The sequence below is a fragment of the Lonchura striata genome, chromosome 28 (genome assembly GCF_046129695.1).
Source record: "Lonchura striata isolate bLonStr1 chromosome 28, bLonStr1.mat, whole genome shotgun sequence".
In the NCBI taxonomy this organism is placed as follows: domain Eukaryota; kingdom Metazoa; phylum Chordata; class Aves; order Passeriformes; family Estrildidae; genus Lonchura; species Lonchura striata.
The window spans coordinates 7,137,856-7,165,842 of NC_134630.1; the positions used below are offsets into that span (position 1 = coordinate 7,137,856).

The 27,987-nt window shown below is 65.8% G+C and overlaps 5 protein-coding genes across 6 annotated transcripts; 3 read left to right on the top strand and 2 right to left on the bottom strand.

Annotated features, from left to right (window-relative positions):
* Window positions 1–914: 914 nt before the first annotated feature.
* On the bottom strand, window positions 915–6,569 carry FKBP8 (FKBP prolyl isomerase 8). Its single transcript, XM_021545123.3, has 9 exons — window positions 6,486–6,569; window positions 5,696–5,983; window positions 5,390–5,559; window positions 5,060–5,148; window positions 4,602–4,819; window positions 4,356–4,528; window positions 4,194–4,271; window positions 2,139–2,276; window positions 915–1,736 (listed from the first exon to the last, which is right to left on the bottom strand). The coding sequence occupies exons 2-9, from the start codon at window positions 5,967–5,969 to the stop codon at window positions 1,650–1,652; spliced, it is 1,227 nt and encodes a 408-aa protein (XP_021400798.1). The 5' UTR covers window positions 5,970–5,983; window positions 6,486–6,569; the 3' UTR covers window positions 915–1,649.
* On the top strand, window positions 6,501–9,398 carry KXD1 (KxDL motif containing 1). The gene is made up of 5 exons (XM_021545120.3): window positions 6,501–6,671; window positions 6,979–7,079; window positions 7,164–7,316; window positions 8,339–8,385; window positions 8,918–9,398. Exons 2-5 carry the CDS (start codon window positions 6,985–6,987, stop codon window positions 9,151–9,153), a joined length of 531 nt encoding a protein of 176 aa, XP_021400795.1. The 5' UTR covers window positions 6,501–6,671; window positions 6,979–6,984; the 3' UTR covers window positions 9,154–9,398.
* A 1,212-nt stretch (window positions 9,399–10,610) lies between these two features.
* UBA52 (ubiquitin A-52 residue ribosomal protein fusion product 1) lies at window positions 10,611–12,379 on the top strand. Of its 2 annotated transcripts, none has more exons than XM_021545121.3 (5): window positions 10,611–10,733; window positions 11,656–11,774; window positions 11,854–11,940; window positions 12,034–12,136; window positions 12,238–12,379. In XM_021545121.3, the coding sequence occupies exons 2-5, from the start codon at window positions 11,672–11,674 to the stop codon at window positions 12,329–12,331; spliced, it is 387 nt and encodes a 128-aa protein (XP_021400796.1). In that variant the 5' UTR covers window positions 10,611–10,733; window positions 11,656–11,671; the 3' UTR covers window positions 12,332–12,379. The 2 variants fall into 2 exon arrangements, with proteins under 2 accessions (XP_021400796.1, XP_021400797.1); XM_021545122.3 differs by having other exon boundaries at window positions 10,676–10,742.
* A 687-nt stretch (window positions 12,380–13,066) lies between these two features.
* On the top strand, window positions 13,067–15,810 carry REX1BD (required for excision 1-B domain containing). Its single transcript, XM_077788852.1, has 5 exons — window positions 13,067–13,077; window positions 13,899–13,981; window positions 14,496–14,700; window positions 14,786–14,874; window positions 15,277–15,810. The coding sequence occupies exons 1-5, from the start codon at window positions 13,075–13,077 to the stop codon at window positions 15,347–15,349; spliced, it is 453 nt and encodes a 150-aa protein (XP_077644978.1). The 5' UTR covers window positions 13,067–13,074; the 3' UTR covers window positions 15,350–15,810.
* Window positions 15,811–16,077: 267 nt separating this feature from the next.
* On the bottom strand, window positions 16,078–25,883 carry CRLF1 (cytokine receptor like factor 1). Its single transcript, XM_077788739.1, has 8 exons — window positions 25,747–25,883; window positions 20,478–20,756; window positions 18,214–18,343; window positions 17,733–17,902; window positions 17,358–17,515; window positions 17,120–17,288; window positions 16,710–16,888; window positions 16,078–16,539 (listed from the first exon to the last, which is right to left on the bottom strand). The coding sequence occupies exons 1-8, from the start codon at window positions 25,826–25,828 to the stop codon at window positions 16,078–16,080; spliced, it is 1,629 nt and encodes a 542-aa protein (XP_077644865.1). The 5' UTR covers window positions 25,829–25,883.
* Between the last annotated feature and the right edge of the window lie 2,104 nt (window positions 25,884–27,987).

Here is a 27,987-nt window from a genome sequence, read left to right on the forward strand (position 1 = left end):
TGCGAACTGCCTGCAGCCCCTTGGCATCAAATCTCCGGGTGTGAACCCCCCAGGCATTGAACCCTCTGGACCCCCGGGTGTGAGCCCCCCAGCCATGAACCCCCTGAACCCCCAGGTATGAGCCCCCCAGCCATGAACCCCCGGGTATGAGCCCCCCAGCCATGAACCCCCGGGTGTGAACCCCCCAGGCATTGAACCCTCTGGACCCCCGGGTGTGAGCCCCCCAGCCATGAACCCCCTGAACCCCCAGGTATGAGCCCCCCAGCCATGAACCCCCGGGTATGAGCCCCCCAGCCATGAACCCCCGGGTGTGAACCCCCCAGGCATTGAACCCTCTGGACCCCCGGGTGTGAGCCCCCCAGCCATGAACCCCCTGAACCCCCAGGTATGAGCCCCCCAGCCATGAACCCCCGGGTATGAGCCCCCCAGCCATGAACCCTCTGGACCCCCCAGGTATGAGCCCCCCAGCCATGAACCCTCTGGACCCCCGGGTATGAAATCTCAGGGTGTGAGCCCCCCAGGCACGACTCTCTGTGGTGGGCACCCCCTGTACTCCCCCAGGTGTGAATCCCCCAGCCATGAACCCTCTGGACCCCCCAGCCATGAACCCTCTGGACACCCCGAGTATGAGCCCCCCAGTCATGAACCCTCTGGACCCCCCAGCCATGAGCCCCCCGGGCATCACTCTCCATGGTGGGCACCCCCTGTACTCCCCCAGGTGTGAATCCCCCAGGTATGAACCCCCCAGCCCTGCAGACCTCCCCAGTCATGAGCACCCCGGCATGGATCCCCTGATCCCCAGGCAGAGCCTGAAGGTCCCAGGCTTCCTCCAGGGCCGATTTTGGTGTCCCAGGCTCCCCCCTGAGCATTGCCCCCCACCGCACACTCTATGCGTGGCAATAAACAGACCTGAATGTGAAGGAATTGTCCTTTATTTGGGGAGTTCACAGTCAGTTTGGGGTGCAAGGGCAGTGCTACAACCCCCTGTGAGCAGAGCTGAGGCTGGGCAGCGGCAGGCGCTGGGGGGGCTGCAGGGCAGGCAGGGACCCCCGGCAGGCTTGGACCCACAGGAAGACAGCCAGGACAGGGGGTCTGCAGCGCTCCCCTCTCCATCCCTCCCACCACGCGATTCTTTGGCTTCCTTTGGACATTGCACGCTCCGGGGATGTGCAGAGGAGGGCAGCGGGTGCCTCCAGGCGGGCTGGGTCCCTGGCAGCCCCCCAGGGATCGGGAATGTCGCTGTGTCTCCCCTGGGCACATCCACATCACTTCCCACAGCTTCCTTCTCCGTGCGCCTCCTCCCCCTGCCCATCCCGTCCTGGCAGCAGGACCACAACCAACACCCGGGATGGGCACGGGATGGGCACGGGCAGGACGTACCGGTGCCCCCGACACCCTCGGGGCTGGGGGCTGAGCCCCTGATGGCAGGGAGCTGCCCGGGGGTCCCCGCTCTGCTGGCAGCTCCCTGCCCACAGCTGCACCCGCCCGTGCCAGGAGGGATGTGGGGAACGCCGGGGAGAGATCCGGCACCGCCGGCAGAGAAAGCTCCTGGGGCGGCGAGGGGTGGCAGAACCTCGGGGCAGCCCCTGGGCACGGAGAGGCAGGAGCTGGCACCGGCCCTGTGCCGAGGGGCCGCCCCGGTGCCACCCTCAGTTCCTGGCCGCGATGACCACGGACAAAGCCACGCCGCCCAGCGCGATGGCCGTCGCGCCGAAGAGCCACTTCCAGGGGATGGACTGCGGAGCAGAGCACGGGGACGTGAGGGGCCGTGCCCGTGGCAGGGCACACGTGCCACCCCGCCCGGCCGGCCCGCTGGACGGGACGTCCCAAAAAGGCAGCGCTGGGGACGGCGTGTGCCGCCAGCTGACGGCGCTTCCCGACGACGGACGGGCAGCTGGGAGCGAAGTCCAGAGCCCGCAGCTGGCACGGCCGGGATCCGGCGGGCACGGCCAGCAGCACAGGCTGTTATCAGGGATGTTTTCCGGGCACGGCTCCCGGAGCTCGGCCCCCTGCTCCCAGCGGGATCGCTGTCCTGGCAGCCCGGCCACATCCTGCTCAGCAGCAGGGCTGTGTCCCTCCTGCGGGGCCTGGGGGACACTCACACACCCGCTGTGGACCCCCACCCCCGAGAGCCTTACCCAGGGCAGTTTGTCTTTGCACTTCCCGGGGGTGCCGGCGGTGCTGGGGTTCCCCAGCATCTTCCTGTACATCTCTGTCTCCACGTTCCTCTGGTCCGCGTGCTTCTTCACCAGCTTGGAGAGCTCGGCGTGGATGGTCTGGGGAGGACAGCGTGCTGTTATCAGCCCTGCAGCATCCCTGCCTGCCAGGAAGGGGACCTGTCCCCAACAGCACGTTCCACCACCCCTGGGATATGCAGGAAAAGCTCCGAAAGGGCTGAGGGGGTGACGGGGCCTCATCCTGCCCCATGCCCAACGCCGTGGGGCTGCACCAGGGGACACCCTGTGGGTCCAGTGACCCTCTGTCCTTTCTGGCTGCTCAAGCCACTCCCTGCCTGGCAGCCGGGAGCAGAGCCCAGGGCTGATGCCAGACATCAGGAAAGGGATTTTATCCTTTCATCGAGACAGGAAAGTGTCTGCCTCGAGGACAGACATGCACCAGCTCTCCCACTTTCTGTCTGGAAGCAGGCTGGGAAAGCGGGCTTAAAACTCAGCCTGGTGTGAAGTGGGATTGCAGCAGGACCTGCAGCGTGTCCACATCTGCCCTGCTGGGGCAGGACAAGGCTCCCAGTCCTGCGTGGGGCCCACAGGCTCCCCAAAAGCAGCAGGAAGCACCTCGGAGCTGAGCAGGGCAGGGTGGCAGAAGGACGTGGTGGTGGTGGCCCTGGTGGCACAGCCACGCTGTGCCCTCTGCTGGGGGACACATCCCCAGCACGCCGGCTCTGCCAGCCCGTGCCACGCCGGGAAAAGCTGCCTCCAACACGAAAACCTGGGTGTCAGGAGGACAGAACGCTCCTGCTCAGAGCTCCCCGGGGCTGTCACATCAGCCTCACACAACCACCAGCACCCCCAGAACACTTCCAAGGGCTCAGGAGAAGGGATGTCTGTGAGCGCCTCGCAGCAGGGCAGGTGGAGCCCAGCGTTGCTGGAGTGTTTTCAGCACCGGTAGCTGCGGCCCCTGAGTCACCCACGCCTGCCTGGAGCCCGGGCAGCAGCCGGGGAGGGCAGTAATTTGCTGTCCTTGTGGTTTCGCTGGACACGTCACTGCCGGGCATTCGGATTTTCCAGCCCTCTCCAATTAGAAGCTCCATCGGAACTGGGGAGCAGCCGCCCTGCCCAGGGACGTGCCAGGGGAATGGTTCCCAGTGCTGCTCCCTCTCCACCCTGACCTTGATGGCAAAGGAAGGGTTTGGGGTCCTGCTCGCCCTTCCAAGGGTGCTCAGACCGCCCCTGAAGGTGCTGTGGGGCCACCAGGCACCTGCTTGTGCCACATCTCAGCCGTGACCTTCAGGGACTGGATTGTGACATGTATCCTGATGGTCTGGTGGACCTCCCAAGAAAGAAATGGACACAAGAGATCCAGGCGAGGATTAAAGCCCATCTGGAGAGCCAAGACCCCCAGGATGACCCTGTGCAGGCAATACCTCCCTGCCTCCTCCCAGTCTCGCTCCTGCTGGGGTCATTTCCTGGCACTGGTGTTTGATTTCTCCCGAGGCTCCAGTCCTGCAGCTGATCATTAACTGACAGGAAATTCCTGACCCAGAGCTCGCCCTGCCCGGGTGCTGGACTGAGCTCTGGCTGCTCCCAGCAGCCAGTGATTCACTCTTGGGGCTGCTCAGCGAGTTTGTGGGGACTCAGCTCTGCTCCACTTCCCCCAGCCACAGCACAAAGTGCCCGAGCCACCTGGGGCAGCCTGGACCCTCCCTGGGGCATGGCTGGAGCACGGATGGGCTGGCAGGGATTCCTGTCACCAGCAGGACCAAAGGTCAACGGGGAACCTCTCACCGTGGAGATAAGGCTAGAGACCAGCCCAGCCACACTCCACGTGATGCTTCCATCACTCCCCAGGCTCTGGGGGCTATTCCCAGCCTCCCTCCACGGAGCTGGGGACAGCTCCAGGGAGTCTCAGCCTCCCAGGGGCAACGCTGATTTTGTAGGGACGCAGACAATGGAGAAGCAGCATGCAGGAGATGCCCAGCTCAGGGGGATCACGGGCAGCACACACCTCCAGCCTACCTTGTTTGAAGGCTCCAGCTTCAAGGCTGCCTTCAGGATGGGAATGGCCTCTCTGTACTCCCCCTGCTGAGCCAGCACCTGCAGGGTGACACGCGGGTGGAGGAGCAGGGCTGAGCCGCCCCTCAGCCCCCGCCACGCCGCGCACAAGGGTCCCCTCCTCACCTTCCCCTTCCGGAACAGAGCCTTGATGTTGCCCGGCTGGTGCTCCAGCACCAGGTTACAGGACTTGAGAGCTGCCTTGAAATGGTCCAACTTCAGCTGCGAGGCCGCCAGGTTGTTGAGACACTTCACCTTCACGTCCAGCAGCTCGGCCTCCTCGTCCGGGCTGAAATCCACTGCACACACCCCGAGGCCGGGTTAGAGCAGAGCCAGGAGCCCAGCGACCCTCTCCTGGTGGGGACAAGCTACCTTTGGAGCTGGAGCCCGCGATCCTGAGGGCGATGTCGTAGGAGTTGATGGCCAGCACATAGTCTGCCTGCTGGTAGAAGAAGTTGCCACGCTCCCGCTTGCGGTTGGCCAGCTGGATCTTCTCCTTGCCGCTGAGCAGCTCCAGGTCCGGCGCGTCCCGAGCCGCCAGCAGCTCCACCTCCAGCCTCAGCGACGCGTTGGGGGGGATGTCAGGGCTCCTGCACAAAGCCACGGGGCCATTGTCACCTCTCTCAGGTGCCGGGCTGGGTGGATTCGGCACCGTGGCTCAGCAATCCGAGCCAGGGAAGGTTCCTGGGGCAGGGAATGATGGGGATCGTTCGGCTCCAGGGAGGACACGCTGCTCGTGAGGAAGCAGAGGTTGGACAGCTGGGCTGTCACCAGGGGAGCAGGGGACAGCTTCTCCAGCCCTGGTTTGGGAGCGCCCTGCCAGCTCTCACCTGCCCTGAGCTCCGTAGCAGTACTTGGCTTCTGACACAATCAAAGCCGTCTCGCCCATCTCCAGGAGCTGCACGCACAGGTCCAGAGCCTGCAGGGGACAACAGAAGGGACTGTGAAGGTTCTCCAGTTCCAACCTCCCGTCACGGTTGGACCTTTACATCTTCCACAAGACCAGGTGGCTCCAAACCCCCTCTAACTCAGCCAACATCGCAGGGAAGGAGCATGAGAAAGGGCAGAAGGGCCGCTTATGTCCACCAAAGGGATGTCACCGACCCCAACCCTCCCTGTGGCCCCCGAGGTGAGGTCCTGCTCCCAGGTGAGGTGCTCACCTGCAGGACGTCGCAGTCCCCCAGCGTGAAGGTGAGGGCAGGGTCCTCTTCCACCACGGTGCCATCCTCCAGCGTGGCCTTCAGGCGGATTGTCACGTCCTGGCCCTTTTGGGGACGGCTGTCCGCGCCCTGGCCCGGCACCAGCGTCTTCTTCTTGAGCAAACCATTCCCTGCGCACAGAGAGAGCGAAGCACATCGCGGGGAGGGCAAAGCCCGGCGGCCCCCACCCTCCTGCGCCTCCCGCCCGGCCCTGGCGGCGGCGGCAGCCCCGGGGGAGCCCCGGCACCGAGCAGCGTCCGCTCTCACCCAGAACATCGAGCCACTCCTCGGGGTCCCCGGCCGCGCCCCCCGCGCCCCGCTCCGGGGGCTGCGCGTCCTCCCGCGGCGGGGCCGCCGGCCGCCCCACGGCCTCCAGCGGCGGCAGCTCGCTCAGGTCATCCTCCTCCTCCTCCTCCTCCTCCTCTTCCAGCACCTCGAAATCCTCCGCCGTGTCCAGCTGAGCCGCGTCCGCCGCCGGCTCGGTGCCGGTGCCCGCCCGGCCCGGGGAGCCGCTCCTCGCTTCTTCCCCGCTGGACGCCATGGCGGCGGAGCGACCTGGAGCGGGGGAGAGAGAGCACAGGGATGGAGCCTGCTCTTACCGGCAGAGCCGCTCCGCCGCTCCGGACAGCACCGGGACCCTCCGGGGCCGGGGGATGCGCAACGGGACAGCGGAGACTCCGGAGCGCGGGGAAGGATGGGGCCTGGCGGGGGGCTGTCCCGGTGGGATGGGGTCTGTCCCGGTGGTGGGGGGGTCTGTCCCGGTGGGACCGGGGGTCGCGGTCCCGGTGCCGTGGGGGGGGGCGGCCCCGCGCCCCCCGCCCGCCCCACGTGACCGCCGCGCGCCCCCCGCCGCTCCCACCTGGCCCGCGGACGCGCGGGCGCAGGCCCCGCCCCCCCGCTCCTATTGGCCCGGCTCCGCCCACCGCGCCACGCCATTGGGCGGGGAGCACGCCCGTCAGCCACGCGCCCGCGGCGCCCCCCGACGCCTTAAAGGGGCCGCCACCAGCGCGGCCGCCCCGGCGCGGCGGGGCCGAGGGCGCGGCACCGGCACCGGTACCGGAGAGGCTCCGTGATGCCCGCGGGGGTCGCGTCCCTCCCGCCCGGCCGCTCTCCGGCACTTCCGGCTCGGCGCGGTGACGGCGCGGGGTCGCGCCCCACGTGACTGCACACCCGGAAGCGGCGCTGCCGCCCCCGGTACCGGGACCGCTCCCGTCATGTGAAGCGGCGGGACGGGCTCCCGCAGGTGCGCGGGCACTGCCGGGAGGAGGCCCCGGGGACACCAGTGGGAGCTCAGGCACCCGTGTTCCCGAGGGAGCCCGGGGCTGGCGGCGCTACCGGCACCGGCGGGCGGCCAGCGGATCCCGTTACCGGCGAGCGGGGCCGCCCCGGGAGGCGGCACGGCGGCGGGGTGCCCGCTGCTGGGTGCACGGCAGGGCGGAGGGGGTCCCGCTGTCACGGAGGGGAAGGGGAGGGGGGGGGTCTCCGTTACCGGTGCGGGGAGCGCGGGGGGCTCCGGTGCCCCCGGTTGAGCCGGTCCCGCGGTCCCGCAGGCCACGATGGAGCCCACGGCCTCGCAGGTGTTCTGCGGGAGGGTGCTGGGCATGGTGAACGCCGAGGACGTCAACGCCATCATCCTAGCCCAGAAAAACATGTGAGTCCCGGGGGGAGCGGGCGGTGGGAGTGCCGGTACCGGCACCGGGAGCTTTGCCGAGCTCCCGGTGCCTCCCCCGCGCAGGTTGGATCGGTTTGAGAAGACCAACGAGATGCTGCTCAACTTCAACAACCTTTCCAGCGTGCGCATGCAGCAGATGAGCGAGCGCTTCCTGCACCACACCCGGACCCTGGTGGAGATGAAGAAGGACCTGGACAGCATCTTCCGGAGGATCCGGTGCGAAACCGGGGATACCGGCCCGGGAGGTGGCCTGGGGGGGCTGGCGGGGCGTTACAGCGGGGCACAGGTCAGAGTCTGGGGGGCTGTGAGAAGAAAAATCTGCTGCGGAAGGGAAAATACACGATGGAGTGACACGTGGAGGTTGGAGCTTTGGGTTTCCATGATCCTGCTCGGGATGGGATTGGGGTGGGATGGGCTTTAAGGTCCTTCCAAGCACTCTGGGAGTCCCTGGTTCCATGAACGAGGTGACACCATGGTGTGAAGATGTCACCAGGAGGTCCCTGAGGGATCCAGGAGAGCTGGAGAGGGACTGGGGATGAGGGATGGAGGAACAGGACACGGGGATGGGGGGATATGGGGAAGGGATCGTTCCCTGTGGGAACTGGAGGTCGGGCTGGAGGAGGGAAGCTCCAGGGACACCTTGAAGCCACTTCCAGAGCCTGAAGGGGCTCCAGGAGAGCTGGAGAGGGATTTGGGACAAGGACTGGAATCCCAGCACAGGGAATGGCTTCAAAGTGGGAAGGGGAATCTGGGTGGGATATTGGGAAGGAATATCCCACCTCCAGGCTGGGATGGAATTCCCAGAGAATCTGTGACCATTCCTGGAAGTGCCCAAGGGGGTCTGGAGCACCCTGGGACACTGGAAGGTGTCCCTCCCTCTGGGACCTTTAAGATTGACGGTGGGATGGAATTCCCAGAGAAGCTGTGACCATCCCTGGCAGTGCCCAAGGGGGTTTGGAGCACCCTGGGACACTGGAAGGTGTCCCTGCCATGGGTGGGATGGGCTGGGATGGGCTGGGATGGGATGGGATGGGCTCTGCTTGGGATGGTCACAGAACGTGGGATTCAGAAACAGCCCGTGTGCTGGGAAGGGTGGGATGGGCTCTTCTGGGGGTTTGGGGTGGGAATCCCTCAGCCTCGGGGTTCGTGTGCACTGCCCACAGCGCTGGGAGCTGTGGGGCAGCTCGGCTCCGGCTCCCTCCGCTCCCCACGGACTCGGATTGTTCTCTCCTCCCCAGGGCGCTCAAAGGGAAGTTGGCAAAGCAGTACCCAGAGGCTTTCAGCAGTGAGTGATTCCTGACGTGCAGATTCATGGGTTGGGCTGGGAGGGACCTCAAAGCCCGTCTGGTGCCACCCCTGCCGTGGCAGGGACACCTTCCCCTGCCCCAGGCTGCTCCAAGCCCCATCCAACCTGGCCTTGGGCACTTCAGGGATCCAGGGGCAGCCACAGCTGTGCCAGGGCCTGCCCACCCTCCCAGGGAGGAATTCCATCCCAAAATCCCATCCATCCCTGCCTCTGGCAGTGGGAAGCCATTCCCTTTGTCCTGGAACTCCACTCTCTGTTTTATTCCTGTGGGAGCAGTTTCTGTTCCCAAGAACATCTCTCAGGAGTCACAAGTCCATGTGCTGGCATGTAGCTGCTTCCCTAAAAATCAAAAAAACCCTCCTTAATTCCATTAAATCCAGCTGCAAGAAATCACAAACAACCCCTAATTTACGTGCTGGTGATTCTCCGGGTATTTTTTAATCCCTGCTCCCAGCACGATGGGAGAACTGCTCTCCCCACCACCAACCTTTACCTCCCTCTCCCCTCTCAGACATCCACGAGTCCCCCATCCTGGAGGACGACGACGACTTCGACCCCGTCCCCAAGAGCACCACGACCACCATCGCTACCTCGGAGCAGAGCACGGAGTCCTGTGACACCAGCCCCGACGTCATCTCCCCTGCCACCAGCCAGGATTTTGAGGATTTATCCCAAGGCCACTACGACGGCCCGGCCGTGAACGGACAGAGTCTGACAGACGAGGACACGGCCAGCGGCCTGGGCTAGGAGCCACGTCCCACCCCGGAGAACTTTCTATCCTCTATTTATAGCTGTGTGTCGCTCTTTTGGGTTTGCTTTTTTGCTTTTGGTTATTTTTTTTTTTTTTTTTTTTTGGTTTTCCTCGGGAAGAGGGAAGCGAAACTGGGAGAAGCTGAGGGAGGAAGGCGCTGCCCTTCTGCCTGGAAACTGCGGCTGGGGTGGAAAGCCAGCGCTGGCTTCAGGGGAATCAGTAAATCCTGGTTGGAAATGCCTCTTGTCCTCCCTCGTTCCTGCGCTCAGGAGAGCGGCTACGCTTTCATCTGCATAGATTTTTTGGTGCAGAAAAGCCGTTTTTGGGGCACAGGTGTTTAGGTTTTGTAGGAAATGCTGCCTCTGAGGCTCTGTGTGCCCAGCAGCTGTGCCAGGGGCCTGTCCCTGCTGCTGATGGACTTGTGCTGGCTGAGTTCTCCACTGCTGGGATGAGCCAGAGCCGCGTTTGCTTCTCAAACTCACAGTGCTGCTGGTTGCTCCACAGGCACCTCCCAGGAACAGGAGCTGTCCAGATCTTTCTTTTCCACCAGCACTGCGGTGTGATGCAGGAACTGCTGGGGTTGGGGGTCCTGAAGGCCTGGGTGGGGATGAGGGAAGAGTTGGGGGCTGCAGGAGTGGGTTTTGCAGCTGATCCTGGAGCTGCAGCTGTGGGAGCCACCATGGGGTTGTGGAGCCAGCATGGGATGGTTCTGGGGCTGTGGGGCCGGTCTGGGATCCGTGGGGTCAGTGTGGGCCAGTCCCCGGGGCTGTGGGCACTGTTAAATTTGGGGGTCAGTCCCCAGGGCTGTGGGCAGTGTTAAATTTGGGGGTCAGTCCCCGGGGCTGTGGGCACTGTTAAATTTGGGGGTCAGTCCCAGGGGGGTCAGTCCTGGGTCCATGTGGTCAGGGTTGATCTGGTCCCAGATCCGTGCAGAACCTCCGGTGCCCCGTCCCGCGGTGCCGGTGTCACCCCGGCAGTGACAGAGGCGTCCCGGGACGGTACCGGGGCTGTCCCGGGGCGGTGCCGGTGTCCCCGCCGGAGGTGCCGGGGCGGTACCGGGGTGGTACCAGGGCGGTCCCGGGCGGTCCCGGGGCGGTGCCGGTGTCCCCGCCGGAGGTGCCGGGGCGGTCCCGGGGCGGTGCCGGTGTCCCCGCCGGAGGTGACGGGGCGGTACCGGGGTGGTACCGGGGCGGTACCGGGGCGGTCCCGGGGCGGTGCCGGTGTCCCCGCCGGAGGTGCCGGGGCGGTACCGGGGCTGGGCGGTGCCGGTGTCACCCCGGCAGTGACAGAGGTGTCCCGGGGCGGTCCCGGGGCGGTGCCGGTGTCCCCGCCGGAGGTGACGGGGCGGTACCGGGGTGGTACCAGGGCGGTCCCGGGGCGGTGCCGGTGTCCCCGCCGGAGGTGCCGGGGCGGTCCCGGGGCGGTCCCGGGGCGGTACCGGTGTCCCCGCCGGAGGTGCCGGGGCGGTACCGGGGTGGTACCAGGGCGGTCCCGGGGCGGTACCGGTGTCCCCGCCGGAGGTGACGCCGCCGCCGTTCCGGTCCCGCCTCCCTTTCCCTGAGCAGCGCGGCCGCGGGTGCGCGCGGTGCGGGACCGGAGCGGGCCCGGGGCACGGCTGGGGCCCGGGATCCCGGCAGGGGGACCGGGATCCGGGAGCGGGGAGCGGGGGCTGGATCCCGGCAGGGGCCCTGGGTCCCCGGGGACGGGACTGGATCCTGCGGGAGGGCCCCGAAACCCGGGATGGGGGCTGGATCCCCGGATGGGGGCTGGATCCCGGGATGGGGGCTGGATCCCGGGATGGGGGGCTGGATCCCGGGAGAGCGGGGCGGATCCGGGCACAGCGGGGCTGGATCCGGGGATGGGGGGCTGGATCCCGGGATGGGGGGCTGGATCCCGGGAGAGCGGGGCGGATCCGGGCACAGCGGGGCTGGATCCGGGGATGGGGGCTGGATCCCGGGATGGGGGCTGGATCCCGGGAGAGCGGGGCCGATCCCGGGAGAGCGGGGCTGGATCCCGGGATGGGGGCTGGATCCCGGGATGGGGGCTGGATCCCGGGAGAGCGGGGCGGATCCCGGGAGAGCGGGGCCGATCCCGGGAGAGCGGGGCCGATCCCGGGATGGGGGCTGGATCCCGGGATGGGGGCCGGATCCCGGGAGAGCGGGGCCGATCCCGGGATGGGGGGCTGGATCCCGGGATGGGGGCCGGATCCCGGGAGAGCGGGGCCGATCCCGGGATGGGGGCTGGATCCCGGGATGGGGGCTGGATCCCGGCACAGCGGGGCGGATCCGGGCATAGCGGGGCTGAATCCCGGGATGGGGGTTAGATCCCGGGATGGGGGTTAGATCCCGGGATGGGGGCTGAATCCCGGGATGGGGGCTGGATCCCGGGATCGGGGCTGGATCCCGGGATGGGGCGCTCGGGAACGGGGCTTTGGGAGGGTTGGAGCGGCCGGGGAGCGGCGGGGCCGGCCCGGGGTGACGCGGCCGCCGCTGCCGCAGGTGAGAAGGTGCCGAGATGCAGATCTTCGTGAAGACCCTGACGGGCAAAACCATCACCCTCGAGGTGGAGCCCAATGACACCATCGAGAACGTGAAAGCCAAGATCCAGGACAAGGAAGGTAGTGGCGGGGCCGGCGGCAGCGGGGTGGCCCCGCGGGGGTCCCCCGGTGTCCCCAGCACGGTGCTCGTGTCCCGCAGGGATCCCCCCCGACCAGCAGCGCCTGATCTTCGCGGGGAAGCAGCTGGAGGACGGCCGCACCCTCGCAGACTACAACATCCAGAAAGGTGCTCCCCGCACCCCGGGGCTTTTTCGGGGGGGCGTTTTTGAGGTGCCAGCCTCTCCTTTTGCCCCGGTGTGACGCCGATGTCTCCTGGCAGAGTCCACCCTGCACCTGGTGCTGCGCCTGCGAGGGGGAATCATCGAACCCTCCCTGCGCCAGCTGGCCCAGAAGTACAACTGCGACAAGATGATCTGCCGCAAGTACGTCCCCGTGTCCCCTCCCCTGTCCCCTCAGCCCCTTCCTGCAGCCCCCCGCGGTCCCAGAGCCCCTCCCCAGGGCTCTGCTGACCTGTCCCCCCCAGGTGCTACGCCCGCCTGCACCCCCGCGCCGTCAACTGCCGCAAGAAGAAGTGCGGGCACACCAACAACCTGCGCCCCAAGAAGAAGGTCAAGTAGAGCCTCCAGCCCTTGCCTGCGCTGGCTAATAAAGAATTGCAATCCTCAGCCCCGTTTTCTGGTGGTTTTTTTACCCAAATCGTGGTTTTCAGTACAGCGGGGGCTGTACTGGAGCAGCACAGAGGGTGGGGAGGGACGGAGGTGGTGGTGCTGGTGGCAGTGTGTGCACGGACTGGGCCGGCACTGGGACCCCCCGTGCCCACCCGTGGGGACCCCGGCACTGTGCACACAGCAGATGGACACTGGGACGTGGCCGGGGACTGGACCCTGTTCGTGCAGCCCCAGCCACGGGGGTGACTGTCCCCAGCACCCCTGCACGCCCCTGCCGTGCACTGGGAGCCTCTGGTCACCACAGCTGGGTCTGCACGGGCACCGGGACCCCCCTAACCACCCCTGGGACCCCCCTAACCACCCCTGGGACCCCCGGCCAGGCGTGCATGGGACCGGCTCGGTCCTGGGCTCTCCCCGTTACGCTGCAAACGCACCGGGAGCCCCCGGCCGCGTGTCCAGGGACGGGCACCGGGACGGGTACCGGGACGGGTACCGGGACCCCCTGTTCGCGGAGCCCCCGCTGCATGCCGCTAGGCGTCACCGGGACCCGGCCGCGCGCTCCCGGCACGGGCGGCCCCGGTACCGGGGACGGGGCTGGCGGCGCTGCCGGTCGGTGCCTGCAGGTGGCGGCGGAACCGCGCTCCGCCCCGCGGGCCCCGGGCCTGCGCCGTGCGGCCGGGCCGGGCCGGGCCATGGTGAGCGGCACCGGGAGCGCGACGGGAACGGGAGGGGCGGCACCGGGAGCGCGACGGGAACGGGAGGGGCGGCACCGGGAACGGGACGGGAACGGGAGGGGCGGCACCGGGAACGGGACGGGAACGGGAGGGGCGGCACCGGGAGCGCGACGGGAACGGGAGGGGCGACACCGGGAACGGGACGGGAACGGGAGGGGCGGCACCGGGACCGAGCGGGTCGGTGCGCGCGTGGGCACGGCAGGCTCGTGGGTGCGGGGTCCCGGTGCGGGGTCCGGTGTGAACCGGGGATCCCGGTGCCGCTCCGTGGACACGTGGCCGGGGGGCTCCCGGTGCGTTTGCAGCGGGCTGGGGACATCCCGGCGCCGGGGAGGTCCCGGTGCCCGTGCGGGTTGTGTGAGCATGGCCGGGGATGCCGGTACCGGTCCGGTAGAGGGGGGTCCCGATGCGCACATGGACGGGACGGGGGTTCCGGTGCCCGTCGGTATCGCGGACACGTGTCTGGGGGATCCCGGTGTTAGTTCGGTTCCTATATGAGCGGCCTGGGGGCCCGGTGGGTGGGCACGGGGATACGAGGGGTCCCGGTGCGTGACGGGCGGGTCCCGGTGCCGGTGCTGGGCTCAGCTCAAGCACCGCGGCCGGAACCCACCGGGACCCCCAGGACCAGGTGCTGGGCGAGTTCGCGTTGCCCCGGCACTGGGGTGATCCCTCTGGGCGGCACCGGCACTGCCCGGAGCCCGTTACCGGCTCACGGTGCCCGTTACCGGCTCACCGGTGGCCGTTACCGGCTCACCGGTGCCGCCCCGTCCCCTTCTGTCCCGCAGACGGGCGAGGCCGTGCGGGAGCTGCTGCAGCGGCTGCGGGCGCTGCAGAGCGAGCGGGTCGAGACGTACCGGCTCTTCGAGGAGTGAGTACCGGCACCGGCACCGGCACCGGCACCGGGCGGGGACGGGCTCCCGGGGGGCGGCACCCACCGGGACGGGCGGGACACGCGGCACCTCCCGGAGCGGGGCACCCCCAGCAGGGAACCGGATTCCCCATCGCGATTATTTTGCATCCTGTTGGGACGGGGCCACGGGGAGGGCTGATGAGCTCCAGCTGGCAGCGGGACTCTGCGCTGGACACCTGAATCCTATTTTAGCATCCAGCAGATGATGGACTTGTTGGGATGCAGGGCTGAGAGTGTAAAGGATGAAAAAAACCCAAACCCCCAACTTTCCCCCCCCCCAAAAAAAATCAGTTTCCAACCCTGTCCCGTGTGAGGGATGAGGCTGCCTGCTCATGCTGCCCAATCCAGGCAGGAGCAGGCAGGAGAACCCTCCCGGTGCTGCCCGTGGCGGGTGGCAAAGGGGGCTGAGCTCCGGGAGCTCCCAGGTGTGTGGTGACAGTGACAGTGGCTTCTCCCCCCGACCCGTCCGCAGGGGCCACCGGGCATACCTGAGCAGTGGCCCCCGCTATGACTTCCCGCGGTACCGGCAGCTGGTGCACGAGGTCACCGTGGCCTTCAGCGGCATCTCCCGGGAGGTGCTGGCCATCGCCGGGCGCCTGCGGGACGAGCTCGGCCGCCCCGAGCTGGCCCAGCACCTGGCCCGGCTCCAGGAGCGGGAGCAGGAGAAGCTGCAGCTGGTGGGTGCTGGGCTGGGGGGGCTCCCCGGGCCAGTGCTGGGGCTGGTTTCGGGGGGTCTCAGCTCCCGTGGTGTCCCCCCCGCAGACGGCGCAGCTGCAGCTGGCCCAGCAGCAGGCACAGGACCAGCCCGAGGTGGACGCCCATCGGCAGGAGGTGCAGGAGCTCAAGCACAAGTAGGTGGTGGCTTTGCTGCTGTCCCCCCTCATTTTGGGAAGGCAGCACCCCCCTAGGCTAGAACCTCCATTGCCATCCCCTTCTCCCCTCGTTTTGGGGTGGCACCTCCTCCCCAGCCCGCTCAATGCTGGAGTGTCCCGAGTTGGAAGGGACGCGCACGGATCGTGGAGCCCAGGCCAGGAGCCCCTTCCCTGCCTTTCCCTGCCTTTCCCTGCCTTTCCCCGCCCTCCCTGCGGCCCAGGGGGGCCCAGATGGTGCCTTCGGGGTCTGGCGGCGCTGCGTGGCCGCGTCCCCTCGGCCTCCCCAGGCTGAGTGTTTCATAAACAGCGCGGGGAAGGCGAGGCGGCCCACATAATACGCTCCATATGGGCTTTATTTATAGTTTCCATCCGCTCTCGTAGGCTAATTAAAACCATTGAGGCAATCAGCGAAATTCTCCAGGACCTGAAGTACGATTCAGAAGAAGTTGAGTGATGGGTGTCCCCGTGGGAACGGCTGGAGGGGCCGGGCTGGTGGAACAGGGGCCCCGCTCATCCCCCACCCACTCCCGGTGCACCTTGGCAAGGTGGGCATTGTCCTCTGCGCCCCTTTTCTGGGGCACAGGCTGGAAGGGGTGGGGAAGCCCCCTCTGGGACAAGTGGGCTCCCCCTAAATCCTGAGTATCCCTCAGCAGAGGGGTCCGGCGTGGGGCTGGTTCCCCTCCCCGGCAGTGCCAGGGCTGTGCCAAAGGCAAACCACACCCTGCAGTGCCACGGGGCTGCCGTGCTTGGCCCCCATCGAGCTGGGCACCATCCCTGCTGCCAGCTGGAGTCCCATGGGCAGCAGCCCCCCAAAACCACATCTTGGAGACTGGCTGTGCCCCCAGCCCCACTGCAGCTCCGGTGCTCCACAAACGCTTTTTCTAGGGTCACCCCAAATAAACCTGTCCCCACGGAGCTGGCCTGAGTGGTGTGATCCCAAGGGTTTGCGTGGCCCCCGTTGCTCCAGTGCCACCCCCTCCAGCTTGGCTGGGTCCCCTGGGAGCCCCGGGATGGGGTGACAAGGGCCACGGGCCCCATTTGGCTGCCCGCTGCATCCCCGTCCCCGCGCAGCGCTGCCGCTCCGCTGACGCAGACCCCGGTGGGGTTTCAGAGGTTTATTGGCATTAAGCTTAAATCTGTTCCTAATTGACTGAAATGGAACCAAAATAAGGCTGGTTTGAATCAAAACTGGAGCAGGCACTGGGCAAACCCCAGCAGCCTCCAATCAGCCCGCGTGGCTCCCTGGGGACGGACCCCTCCGTGCACTCGCACGTGGGACCCTGGCGAGAAAAAGGCCAAAATCGCTTCCCGGGGAGAACTGCGGCGAGGGGTGGGGGTCACCCGGGAAGCCCCCGCCGCCCCTTTCATCCCAGGGGCTGGCGGAGCAAAGCCTCCGTGCCTCCCCCGGCCGGGCAAGGCTGGGGGGTCCCCTCGCTGCCGCAGGGCCGCGGTCTCACAGAGCCCCCGGGGCTGGGCCAGCCCGGCCCCCCAACCTCTCCCCACCCCGTGCCCCAGGGCTGCGGGGCCGCGCTGCGCCCCGGCCGCCTCCCGGCGCCCCCGCGGCGGGGCCGGGGCGGGCGCGGGCGGTCCCGGGTGGGCGCCGGGCGCCCCGTCCCATCCTGCCGGCGCTCGGTCCCCCGCGGGCTACAACTTATCGCCGGGAAGAACCTGCGGAGAGGAGCAGAGCCCCGCGTCGCCCCGGGGTCGGCGTCACCCCCCAGCATCCCTGGGGTGGGGGGTCACCCCGCGTCCCTCCCCCCCTCCCCGTCCCCACCCAGCCGGGGGAGAAGAAGTGCGAAAGGCTCCTTACCTACCTGGTTGCGTGTTTTGTGCGATTTCTGCAGCCACACGCGCCACTGGTCGTAGAGTTTGATGCCGAGGTTGGAGCAGCCGTAGGCGTGTTTCTTCACCCACCCGAAAAACTGCTTCAGCTCCCGCCGCAGCGTCGTGTTCTGCTCGCCCCCCTTGGGGTCGCAGCCCCCCGCCACTCGCTCTGCGGGGACAAGGGAGTCAGTGGCACAACCCCCCCGTGGCTGCTGTGCCGTGAGCGAGGAGGCAACACGAGCAGGTTTTGGCTCCCAAAAGGAGAGAAAGGGGAAAGCCGAGCTCCAAATTGGCCCCTTTGCGAGAAATCCGGGTGCTGGGAGCGGGGAAGGGTCCCGCGCATCCCCCGGTGCGCGGGGAGGGGAGCGCGGCCCCGGCGGGCGCTGCCGGCCGCACTCACCGCTGCGCGGGGTGGAGGCGGCCGTGGGGTTGCTCCAGTCGCTCCAGATTCCGGCTTTCTTGGAGCCGTAGATGCTGAAGGGGTTGCAGCGCACCTGGACGAAGTAGACGGTGCCGGGGCGCAGGCCGGCCAGGCGGCAGGAGGTCTGGTTGCCCACATCATCCACCACCTGCGGAGGGAGGAGATGGCAGCGCCCGCACCCTCGGGCACCCCGCGCTGCGCCCCGGTGCCCACCCACCTTCCACTCGGAGCTGTCCTCCACCCGGTATTGGATCTGGTACTTGGCTTGGAAGAGGAAATCCTTGAGGGCCGGCGGGGAGCTCCAGCGGACGCTCAGCTGGTCCTCCAGGTCGCCCACCCTGCTGACGTGCACGTCCGACGGCGGGTCCGTGGTGACTGCGGGGACAGCGGCAGCGCCGCGGGGCCGCGAGGGTTAAGGAGCCGCGGATGGAAAAGCGGCTCGGAGCAAGCAGCCTAATTCGATTAGGAGCAATTCTGCTCACAGATCGCCCATTTCCTGCTGCCCCCCGCCCCAGCCCGGCGCGGGCTCTCCCCGCCAGGTCACCGGCGCGGCGCTGGCACGGTGACAGCGCGGTGACACCGCGTGGCTCACCCACGTCCAGGATGTCCAGCATGACCACGTCGGACACGGCCACCCCCAGGCGGTTGGACGCCTCCACCCAGATCTCGTAGGGCGTGAAGAGGGCCAGGTCCTTGGGGATGTGGCAGGAGTAGGTTCCGGCCGTGTGGTACTCCTGGCAGGTGTTGTCCTGGCCGTACCACCTGCGGGCAGTGATGGATGAGGTACCGGCACCGCTCCCCCACCCCCGGGGTGCTCCCGTGGGTTGCTTTTTTGGCTGTTCCACACCGCCAGAATTGGGGAACCGGCCCCGTGCTTCACTCAGGGATTCCCAACTCAACCAGGCCCGCAGCAGCTTCTCCTGACCCTCCCCAGCTCCACGAGGAAACTCATCCCAGCAGCACCTCCCCCGAGCAGGGGCCAGCCAGGAGGCATCGAGCTGTCTGTTCCCTGTTTCCCATTAAATCCCACTCCAACATTTTTAACAGTGACGGGGATGAAGGTGAGCACCCACCTGCGCTTGTACTTGAGGGTGTAGTTGGTGTGCAGGAAGGTCTCCCCTTCTGTCCCTGGTGCCCACTTGCAGGTCAGGTCCTTCATGTTTTTGGACCAGCAAGTGATGTTGACTGGTTTTTCTGGGGGCACTGGGAGAGACAAAAGCCAAAGAACAAGAGGTTCCAGAGCTGTTTTATTCCAGCCACGGAGACACAACCCCCAAATCCAAGCTGCATTCCCAGCTGAGCCTCTGTATTCCCGGGAATGCGTAGCGACCCAAAAAACAAACCCAGGCTGCATTCCCCGTTCCGATTCTGTATTCCTGGGACGTGGCATCGTCCTTAAAATAGCCCGAGATAAAATCTTACGATTATTGGTTCGGACAAGCGCGTTTTAACCGAGGCTTTGCCGAAACAGCCTCTCAGCTGCACGCGGGTCAGGGCTGCACCACAGCAGCTCCTGGCACGTTTTGGTGAGAGCCACGATGCTGAATCCTCCGTGGGGATCCCTGGCTTCCCTCCCACGGGGGAGGCGCATCCCGGGGCTGGCCAGACCCCGGTGCAGAGTGGCTGGACCCCAGCACCAGCTGGACCCTGGCCTGGAGCAGCCAGACCCCAGTGCAGAGTGACCAGACCCCAGGAGAGTGACCAGACCCCAATACAGAATGACCACACCCCAGCACAGTGACCACAGCCCAGCACACAGTGACCAGACCCGAACACAGTGACCAGACCCTGGCACAGAGTGACCACACCCCAGCACAGTGACCAGACCCCAGCACAGTGACCACAGCCCAGCACAGTGACCAGACCCCAATGCAGAGTGACCAGACCCCAGCACAGAGTGACCAGACCCAGCAGAGTGACCAGACCCCAACACAGTGACCACACCCCAATGCAGAGTGACCACAGCCCAGCAGAGTGACCAGACCCCAACACAGTGACCAGACCCCAATACAGAGTGACCACATCCCAATGCACAGTGACCAGACCCCAATGCAGAATGGCCAGACCCCAATGCAGAATGACCAGACCCCAACTCAGTGACCACACCCCAATGTAGTGACCACATCCCAATGCACAGTGACCAGACCCAATGCACAGTGACCACACCCCAATGCACAGTGACCAGACCCCAACTCAGTGACCAAACCCCAACTCAGTGACCAGACCCCAGCACGGTGACCACATCCCAATGCACAATGACCAGACCCCAATGCACGGTGACCACACCCCAATGCACAGTGACCAGACCCCAACTCAGTGACCACACCCCAATGTAGTGACCACATCCCAATGCACAGTGCCCAGACCCAATGCACAGTGACCACACCCCAATGCACAGTGACCACATCCCAATGCACAGTGACCAAACCCCAACTCAGTGACCAGACCCAATGCACAGTGACCAGACCCCAGCTCAGTGACCACATCCCAGTGCTCAGTGACCAGACCCCAGCACAGTGACCACATCCCAGTGCTCAGTGACCAGACCCCAGCACAGTGACCAGACCCAATGCACAGTGACCAGACCCCAGCTCAGTGACCAGACCCAATGCACAGTGACCAGACCCCAACTCAGTGACCAGACCCCAGCTCAGTGACTAGACCCCAACTCAGTGACCACACCCCAATGTAGTGACCACATCCCAATGCACAGTGACCAGACCCCAACTCAGTGACCAGACCCAATGCACAGTGACCAGACCCCAGCTCAGTGACTAGACCCCAACTCAGTGACCACACCCCAATGTAGTGACCACATCCCAATGCACAGTGACCAGACCCCAACTCAGTGACCAGACCCCAACTCAGTGACCAGACCCCAGCACAGTGACCACATCCCAATGTAGTGACCACATCTCAATGCACAGTGACCAGACCCAATGCACAGTGACCAGACCCAATGCACAATGACCACACCCCAATGTAGTGACCACACCCTATGCACAGTGACCAGACCCCAATGCACGGTTACCACACCCCAATGCACAGTGACCAGACCCCAACTCAGTGACCACACCCCAATGCACAGTGACCAGACCCCAACTCAGTGACCACACCCCAATGCACAGTGACCAGACCCCAACTCAGTGACCACATCCCAGTGCTCAGTGACCAGACCCCAGCACAGTGACCAGACCCAATGCACAGTGACCAGACCCAATGCACAGTGACCACACCCCAACTCAGTGACCACACCCCAATGCACAATGACCAGACCCCAACTCAGTGACCACACCCCAACGCACAATGACCAGACCCCGGCGCGGCCCGCACGTACATCCAACGTAGAGGCAGGAGCCGGCCAGGATGCCTCCATCGCGGCTGTGGCACACCAGGTTGTCCCCGGACTGCTGGCGGGAGCCGTTGAGGCGGGCCAGGGCCACGCTGAGCGTGGCGGGGCCGAGCGCGGTGTAGGATGCGGGCGGGAGGCGCCGCCCGTTCAGCGTCCAGTACAGGTCCTGCGCCCGCAGCGGCACGCCCGGGCTCACCGTGCACGTCGCCAGCAGCGAGGAGCCGATCAGCAGCGTGGGGTCCTGCGGGGAAATCACGGCGGGGTCTGCAGCCGGAGAGACACAGAGCGGGGGGAGTCAGGGGAGCGGTGAATCAGCGATGGAGGGTCGGCTTAGAGCTGCTCGGGTTATGCCTCGTGTCTGTTTAAGTCCGTTTTCTATCTGTTTTGCATTCATTTAAGCTTCCCGTGTCTCTTCTGTAGTCGTTTTAATGCGTTTTGTATCTAAGTGCATTGTTTCGCTCTTTTATGTCAATTTAAATCATCGCGTCTCTGTCACTTTAAATCGTCATATATGCTTTATGTTAATTTAAATACGCTGTTTAGCTATTTTACATCGATTTAAGTCATCACGAGCCTATACTGATTTAAATCACATATCAATTTTATATCGATTTAAATCATCACGCATCTATTTTATATCAATTTGACACACTGGTTCTATTTTGCATCAATTTAAAAACACTGGTCTCTATTTTACATTGGGTTAAATGCGTTTCGTATCTATTCTTTACTTCTGCACATTTTATGTCCATTTTATTCATAAAGACATTTTATGTCTTTTATATCTCTTTAAATAATTTTGTATCTATTCTATATCTCAAGAGACACCTATTTTTATCTATTTAAATACGCTTTATACCTACTTTTACATCTACATATATTTTACATCTAAACACATTTAATATCTATTTTTATATCTACATCTATTGCAGAACTCTTAAAGTACTTTTCATATCCACTTTTTTTTCTTATTTCCCCCCCCCCCCCCCCGAGAGCTGGGGCGGGGCTGTGTTGCAGCTTCGGAAGTTTTTCCGCGATAAAAAAGATTTAAAAAAAAAAGACAATTCGAGGGGATTTCCCCCTTCCCCATCACTGCCAGGGTCCAGCAATTCCCCCAGGGTGGGAAGCGCTGCCCAGGAGCTCCCGCCGCATCCTCCATGTGCTCCCAAATCCCCTCGCTCGCCCCTCGACATCCCGAGGGTGCCGCGGGCTGGGAGCGCCTCTCGGCGAGGGGAGATTCCCGGCCCGGTTCATGCCGGGCTTCCCCGCTCCGGGGTGTTCCGTGTCCGTCAGCCCTTATCGGCTCCATCCGCACGCGCCGGGCTAATATCCCAAATTACCTCCCGGAAAGTGCCGCGACCTCCCCGCCCCTCCGACCTCCCGGCCCCGATCGGCTTTCAGCGCCCGCCGCCCGCCGCGCTCCCTCCCGCCGCTCCAAAATCCGAACGAGGGGTCCTCTTCGCTCCCAAAATCCTAACGAGGGGTCCCCATCGCTCCCAAAATCCGAACGAGGGGTCCCCATCGCTCTCAGATTCCTAACGAGGGGTCCCCATCGCTCCAAAATCCTAAAGCGGGGTCCCCGCCGCTCCCAAAATCCGAACGCGGGGTCCTCTTCGCTCCCAAAATCCTATCGAGGGGTCCCCATCGCTCTCAGAATCCTAACGAGGGGTCCCCGCCGCTCCCAAAATCCTAACGAGGGGTCCCCGCTGCTCCCAAAATCCTAACGAGGGGTCCCCATCGCTCCAAAATCCTAACGAGGGGTCCCCGCTGCTCCCAAAATCCGAACGAGGGGTCCTCTTCGCTCCCAGATTCCTACCGAGGGGTCCCCGCCGCTCCCAAAATCCGAACGCGGGGTCCTCTTCGCTCCCAAAATCCTATCGAGGGGTCCCCATCGCTCTCAGAATCCTAACGAGGGGTCCCCGCCGCTCCCAAAATCCTACCGAGGGGTCCCTATCGCTCCCAAAATCCGAACGCGGGGTCCCCGCCGCTCCCAAATCCTACCGAGGGGTCCCCATCGCTCCCAAAATCCTAACGCGGGGTCCTCTTCGCTCCCAAAATCCTAACGAGGGGTCCCCATCGCTCCCAAAATCCTAAAGCGGGGTCCCCATCGCTCCCAAAATCCTAAAGCGGGGTCCCCATCACTCCCAAGATCCGAACGAGGGGTCCCCGCCGCTCCCAAAATCCTACCGAGGGGTCCCCCCGCCCGCTCCGCGCCCCCCACCCCCCCACCCGCAATTAGCGCTCCGAATCCTCCTTCCGCCGGGGAGCCTTAATTAGGAGCCGCGGCCGTGCCTGGGGGATGCTGCCGAGGGGGAGGAACAATCCAGCGGGGAAAAGCAGCCTGGGGCACCCCAAATACCCAGGGGTCGGTGCCGGGCACCCCGCGGTGCCCCGAGCGGCCGTGGGCCGGTGCCGGGCACGCCGAACATGGGCGGGACGGGGCTGGGTACTCCGGGACACCCCGAGCATCCGCGGCTGGTGCTGGATCCATCCCAGCCCCCTGAACAAACCCTTGCCGAGGCCAGCAAGGCCTCAGGAAATCTCATCCGCCTCTCGGCCACCGAGCCCACCCCGCTCCGAGCCCGCCACCAGGCGAGCCCGGAGCTGCTCCGAGCCCGATTCTCCTAAATCTTCATGGAAACAGCCCCGGAAACTCACACGAGCACCGTAAAACAGACACGTTTCCCATCCTCCGAGCACGACCCTCTGGAAGGGCTAAATTTCTCTCTCTCTGTATTTTTTTCCCCTGGATTTTGGGTTTTTTTCCCCCCTCCTCCAAGCAGGAGCCTCTGGAGGGACCAATTATATACATATATATATTCTATTTTTTTCCCCCTGGAATTATTTTCCCCCTTCAGCACGGCCGCAGCGCCGAACATGTGTTTTAAAAGGGAAAAGTGTGAAGTTTTCCGATCGGAGAGGAAAGGGCCGGAGAGAGGCAGGCAGGCTGTGGAATGTGCAAGTTGCAACGCAAATACCTGCTCGGGGGTTTTATGGCTTCTCTATCGCAAAAAAAAAAAAAAAAAAAAATGCTGATCAGGTGCTAAGTAATGCTATAAAGTAAAACCACATTTCCAAGGTGTCGGGAACGTTTATGCTTTTCTTCCGAAGGGCCGGATTTCATTTTAGTTTTAGATCGGAGTTTTAAGGGGTTGGGAAAGAAAAGGGGGGAGGGAAAAAAAAAAAAAAAAAGCTTCGATAAGTGTCAGAGATCACGCGGTTAAAAAAGATTTATTGAGCTGTGCAGGGGGTTAAAGGAAAATAGAAATAATTGCCCTGAAGAACAAAAGGGGAATTTGGGAAGCTCTGAATTCCGCAGGAAAAATAAAATTAAATATATATGTGTAGTTTGAGCTCTTCTAAAACTCGAGCAGCGGGGTTTGCGGGCAGACACGGTACCCAAAAACGCTTTATCCCTCTTTTCTACCGTGCTCTCCAGTCTTTTTTTCCCCGCTTTCCCATCCCCGAGTGGCATTTCTCGTGCCCATCCCTGGGCTCGAGGAGGGATTTATAAAAAGCCCAGGCATTCCAGCGCGGCCGAGCTGCACCGAGGGGAAACTTTCGCTCTCTAAAAGGAGATTTGGCTTCGCCTTCGCCAGCGCCACACGTCGAGGGCCGCGGGGGCAGCGCTGCCCCGGACCCCCGTGGGGAGGGGGAAATGGGGGTCCGGGGGGAGCCGGCTCGCTGGGAGGAGAGCGGTGCGGGCTCAGCCCCCCGCGGGTCCGGCCTCGTCCCCGGTGGGATCAGCCCCTCCCGGCGCTGGGTGGGCACCGGGGTGGGCACCGGGGTGGGCACCGGGAGCCCCGGCCGCTCCCGCTGCCGGCCCCTAAAGGGATTTTTGGAGCGTTTTTCCTCCTCCCCAGCCCGCTGCTCCGGGAATCCCTGCCCCGATGGAGGCGCTCGGGACTCCCCCGTTCAGGCCGTGCTTGGGCCGGGGGTCCGCGGCGGGGCCGGGGAGGGGGCGCGGGAGCCGCCGGGCCGGCGGAGCCGTTCCTGGCGGGTCCCGTTCGCGCGTCGGAGCGGAGAACATCCATCGCGCTGAGAAATTCCCATCATAGGGAGGAAGCCGAACTTCCTGCTGGGGGAGCGGGGAGCGGCATCTCGCCCTCGCCGGGCCCGGCCCGCGGCGGGGGCAGCGGGGCGGCGGCCGGCACGGGGGGTCCGTCGGGTTTCGGGCGCTGTGGGGAAGGGGAGACCCCTGCCCCGTGCGTCCCCCCATCGCCGCGGGGACCCCCATCCCCGCGAGGCTGAGGCCGCTCCACAGGTGGCACCTCCCGGACCTGCCGCCGCCGGGTGGGGCCCCCAAATTGGGCATCACTGCGGGGCCCCCTGGGGGATTTTTTTTTTTTGGGGGGGGGTCGTTCTTTCCGTGGGGCGGGGAGGGAGATGCTTTTTGTTCTGGGTGGGAAAAAGGGATTCATTGTTCTCTGGGATGGGGGCGGCTCTCCGGGGGGAAGGGGGGACCCCGTTGCTCTCGGCAGGGGGAGGGGGGGTCTCAGGGGCTTTGGGGGGCGCAGAGGGAGGCGGTGGCTCCCGGAGGTGTGAGGGGGTCGCGTGGGGAAGGGGTTCGCTATTGTTCTCCGGGCGGAGGCCGGGGGTTTCCATTGTCCTGGGTGGGGAATGGAGCCGCATTGTTCCGCGGGAGGGGGGGCTGGACGGCGGGGAGGGGGGACAAGGGGGGCCGGCCCCTCTCGGGGTCCCCGTTCTCCGTGGGGAGAGGGAGCACTCGCTGCTCCGGGGGAGGGGGGCTCGCCTCGCTACTCTCGGGGATGGGGGGCAGCACAAAAAAGGTTCCTCTATTGTTCTCTGCGGGGAAGGGGCGGGGGGGTCCCGGCTGGGCTGCGGGGACGGGGATGGGGGGTCCCGGCTGGCTGTCCGGAGGCGATGGGGGGTCCCGGCTACCCTCCGCGAGGGGGGTCCCCGTCCTCCTCCGCAGCAGGAGAAGCGCAGCCCCGAGGTGCGCCCGGCGGTGCCCCCGCCGCGCCCGGGACCGCTCCGCATCCCGGGGCCGGGGGGGACGCGGCACACGGAGAGGAACGGGACAGCCCCGGGGGGCTCCGCATCCCGGCACCGGCGCGGGGGGGACGGGGCACGCGGAAAAGAGCGGGGGAACCTCGGGGGGCTCCGCACGCCGGGGCCGGAGCCGGCCGGGAGAGCCCCGGGGGGCTCCGCGCAGCGCCCGCGTGGCCCCGACGGGACCCCCGCCCGCCCCGCGCCCACCTTGCGGGAGCCGCCCGGTGCTGCCGGTACTCACAGGAGAGCGGGTCGGCGCGGGGCAGGCGCGGGCAGAGCGCGAGCAGCAGCGGGAGCATCGGGAGCAGCGGCGGCGGCGGCATGGCCTGCTCCGGTGCCCGTCGGTGCCCGGGGCGGCGGAGCGCACCGGCACGTCCGGGGAAGTCCCGAGCAAGTCTGAGCAACCCCCGGTTACCAAAGCCCCAACTGCCGCCCTGGCCCCGCCCCGGGACCGCCCCCGGGGGGGCAGAAAGCCACCGGCCCCGCTACCCCCCCCCTCCCCGTCCCGCTCCGGTACCGGCCCCGGGACAGACCCCAGGACTGGCCCCGGGACCGGCCCCCGCCCGGTGCCCGCTGCCACCGCGGGATGCTGGACCCCCCCTCAGCCGTCCCCGGGGCCGGTGTCCCGCTCCCCCCGACCCCCCCGGTAGGTGAGTAAGAGCCGCTCCGGGGCCGCCGGCCCACGGGTGACTCACGCGCGGACCCTCCCGCGCCCCCGGGGCCGCTCTCGCCGCTGAACGGGCCCCCCCCCCGCCGCGGCTTCCCCACGCTCCAAGCGCCTTTAAGATCCAAAGCCCTGTTATTACTTATTTTTGGGTCGAAAGCAGGAATATCATCCCATAAATCCCGATGTTTTCTATCGAATCCAGCATCTCTGGGCTTTCCTCCTCAAAGCCCCGGAGAAGTGGACAAACCACCCCAAATGGCTTCAAGTCCCCCCCAGACCAGGGCTGCCTTTGTCCCCAGGGCTGGTGGCGTGTCCGGTTGTGCCACCAGCACCGGGACAAAGCCACCCCCCCTTGGGCATCCCCCAGTGTCCCCCTGGTGCCCCCGCCCGGGGTCTCGGTGGCACCGAGAGCTTTGCAGACCCCCAGGCAGGTCAGAGACCCCGGGACAGCAGGTCCTGGCCAAGCCACTGTCCCCACGTGTGGCGTGTGCCCGGCTGTGAGGAGAGGGGACACCTCTCCCTGCCGGGAAGGGAGGTGGAGGGTGGCAGGGGACACCCGGGTGGCCCGGGGCGGGGGGAGTCGGGGGGTGACGCTGCGTGGGGCTCCGAGGTGTTGGGCACCGGCAGGGATTGCAGAGATTGGAAAACACAATAAAAAACGAGAGGGGGAGGGAGCCCAAACAATGCCTTTTCCCATCGTCCTGTTTTTTGGAAGCTTCTGAACTGTTTTTGTTGAAATTTCCCAAAAATGTCAGGCTCCGGGAGCCACCCAGCCTGAGAAACTTCAGCCCCAGCGGCCGCAGTCTGGCCGAGTGAATCACGGCTGCCCCGGGGGCCGGCGGCCGCCCGCGATCCCGACCCACCGCCCGCGCCCCCCGGGAAGCCCCCCGGGGACCGCAGCCAGCCCTGGGTGCTGCGGAAAGGAGAAATTCCCCCTCTGGAGCCGGGGCCGGAGCCGGGAGCAGCGGCCACCCCGGCTGCCCACCTGCACTGCCCGGACCTTCCCCCTCCGCTTCCCCCCGCGCGATTCGTGGGGTTCGGGGGAGCCAGGCGTGGGTGGGGACCCGGGGAGGGGGTGACCCCCCCCCAGCGCTGGCACAGGGGACGTGGGTGGCTCTGGGTGGCAGAGGCACCGTCAGGAAGCTGTGCAGGGGGAAGACGGGGGGACAGCGGCGCCAGGAGGGGAGCGTCGGTCCCCACTGGTGTCACCCGGGACACGCGGGCTGCCACCACAGGGAGCTCACAGCGGCACCTGTGGCACGGGGACAGGGTGAGGGGACGGTGTCCCCAGCCCCGGGCAGTGCCAGGGTGGCGCCGGGACCCGCCCGGGGGCAGCCGGAGGTGACCGAGCCGCGGGGCCGCGCTCTGAGTCAGCGGCGGCTGCGCTCGGCGCTGCCCTTTGCCGCTGACCTTTAGAGCTGCTCGCTCGGCCCACGAGCCGCCGGCTCACAGCACCGGCCCGGGGCGGACCCAGCCCGGAGCCCGGCCCGGGCTCTCGGGGGTCTCGGCTGCCCCCCCGGCGTGGCTCCGTTCCCGGGGCCTCTCTGCCCCGCCGGGTGCAGGATCTGCCCGTGGGGCCCGGCTGCCTGCCACGGACTCTCTGCTCCGCCAGGCGGGACGTGTCTCCCCCCTCACGGACGCGGGTGACCCTGGGGACATCCCCAAACCCGCTCTGAGCATCCTCGGTCCAGCTTCCCATCGGCCGCCACCTTCCCGCCTCCCTCCATCATGTGTCACCAGGGCCCCGAATTAATCTAATTACTTGATTTCCCAGCCAGAGCTCACTCCATAAAATCCTTGGACGCAGACAGCATC

What these genes read in the sequence shown, in the direction of transcription:
- CRLF1 (XM_077788739.1), bottom strand. Translation starts at nt 25,828, where the DNA reads ATGCCGCCGCCGCCGCTGCTCCCGATGCTCCCGCTGCTGCTCGCGCTC. An exon ending in CTCCTGCCTCTACGTTGGAT is followed by an intron (nt 18,344 to 20,477) that starts GTACGTGCGGGC and finishes TGTCTCTCCCAG; the next exon opens with TGCCCCCAGAAAAACCAGTC. An exon ending in AGGACAGCTCCGAGTGGAAG is followed by an intron (nt 17,289 to 17,357) that starts GTGGGTGGGCAC and finishes CTCCCTCCGCAG; the next exon opens with GTGGTGGATGATGTGGGCAA.
- FKBP8 (XM_021545123.3), bottom strand. Translation starts at nt 5,969, where the DNA reads ATGGCGTCCAGCGGGGAAGAAGCGAGGAGCGGCTCCCCGGGCCGGGCG. An exon ending in TGCTACGGAGCTCAGGGCAG is followed by an intron (nt 4,820 to 5,059) that starts GTGAGAGCTGGC and finishes GGCTTTGTGCAG; the next exon opens with GAGCCCTGACATCCCCCCCA. An exon ending in CGCGGGCTCCAGCTCCAAAG is followed by an intron (nt 4,529 to 4,601) that starts GTAGCTTGTCCC and finishes GGGTGTGTGCAG; the next exon opens with TGGATTTCAGCCCGGACGAG.
- REX1BD (XM_077788852.1), top strand. An exon ending in AGCAGGAGAAGCTGCAGCTG is followed by an intron (nt 14,701 to 14,785) that starts GTGGGTGCTGGG and finishes TCCCCCCCGCAG; the next exon opens with ACGGCGCAGCTGCAGCTGGC. An exon ending in GTGCAGGAGCTCAAGCACAA is followed by an intron (nt 14,875 to 15,276) that starts GTAGGTGGTGGC and finishes CCGCTCTCGTAG; the next exon opens with GCTAATTAAAACCATTGAGG.
- UBA52 (XM_021545121.3), top strand. Translation starts at nt 11,672, where the DNA reads ATGCAGATCTTCGTGAAGACCCTGACGGGCAAAACCATCACCCTCGAG. An exon ending in AGACTACAACATCCAGAAAG is followed by an intron (nt 11,941 to 12,033) that starts GTGCTCCCCGCA and finishes GTCTCCTGGCAG; the next exon opens with AGTCCACCCTGCACCTGGTG. An exon ending in GACAAGATGATCTGCCGCAA is followed by an intron (nt 12,137 to 12,237) that starts GTACGTCCCCGT and finishes TGTCCCCCCCAG; the next exon opens with GTGCTACGCCCGCCTGCACC.
- KXD1 (XM_021545120.3), top strand. Translation starts at nt 6,985, where the DNA reads ATGGAGCCCACGGCCTCGCAGGTGTTCTGCGGGAGGGTGCTGGGCATG. An exon ending in AGCATCTTCCGGAGGATCCG is followed by an intron (nt 7,317 to 8,338) that starts GTGCGAAACCGG and finishes TCTCCTCCCCAG; the next exon opens with GGCGCTCAAAGGGAAGTTGG. An exon ending in GTACCCAGAGGCTTTCAGCA is followed by an intron (nt 8,386 to 8,917) that starts GTGAGTGATTCC and finishes CTCCCCTCTCAG; the next exon opens with ACATCCACGAGTCCCCCATC.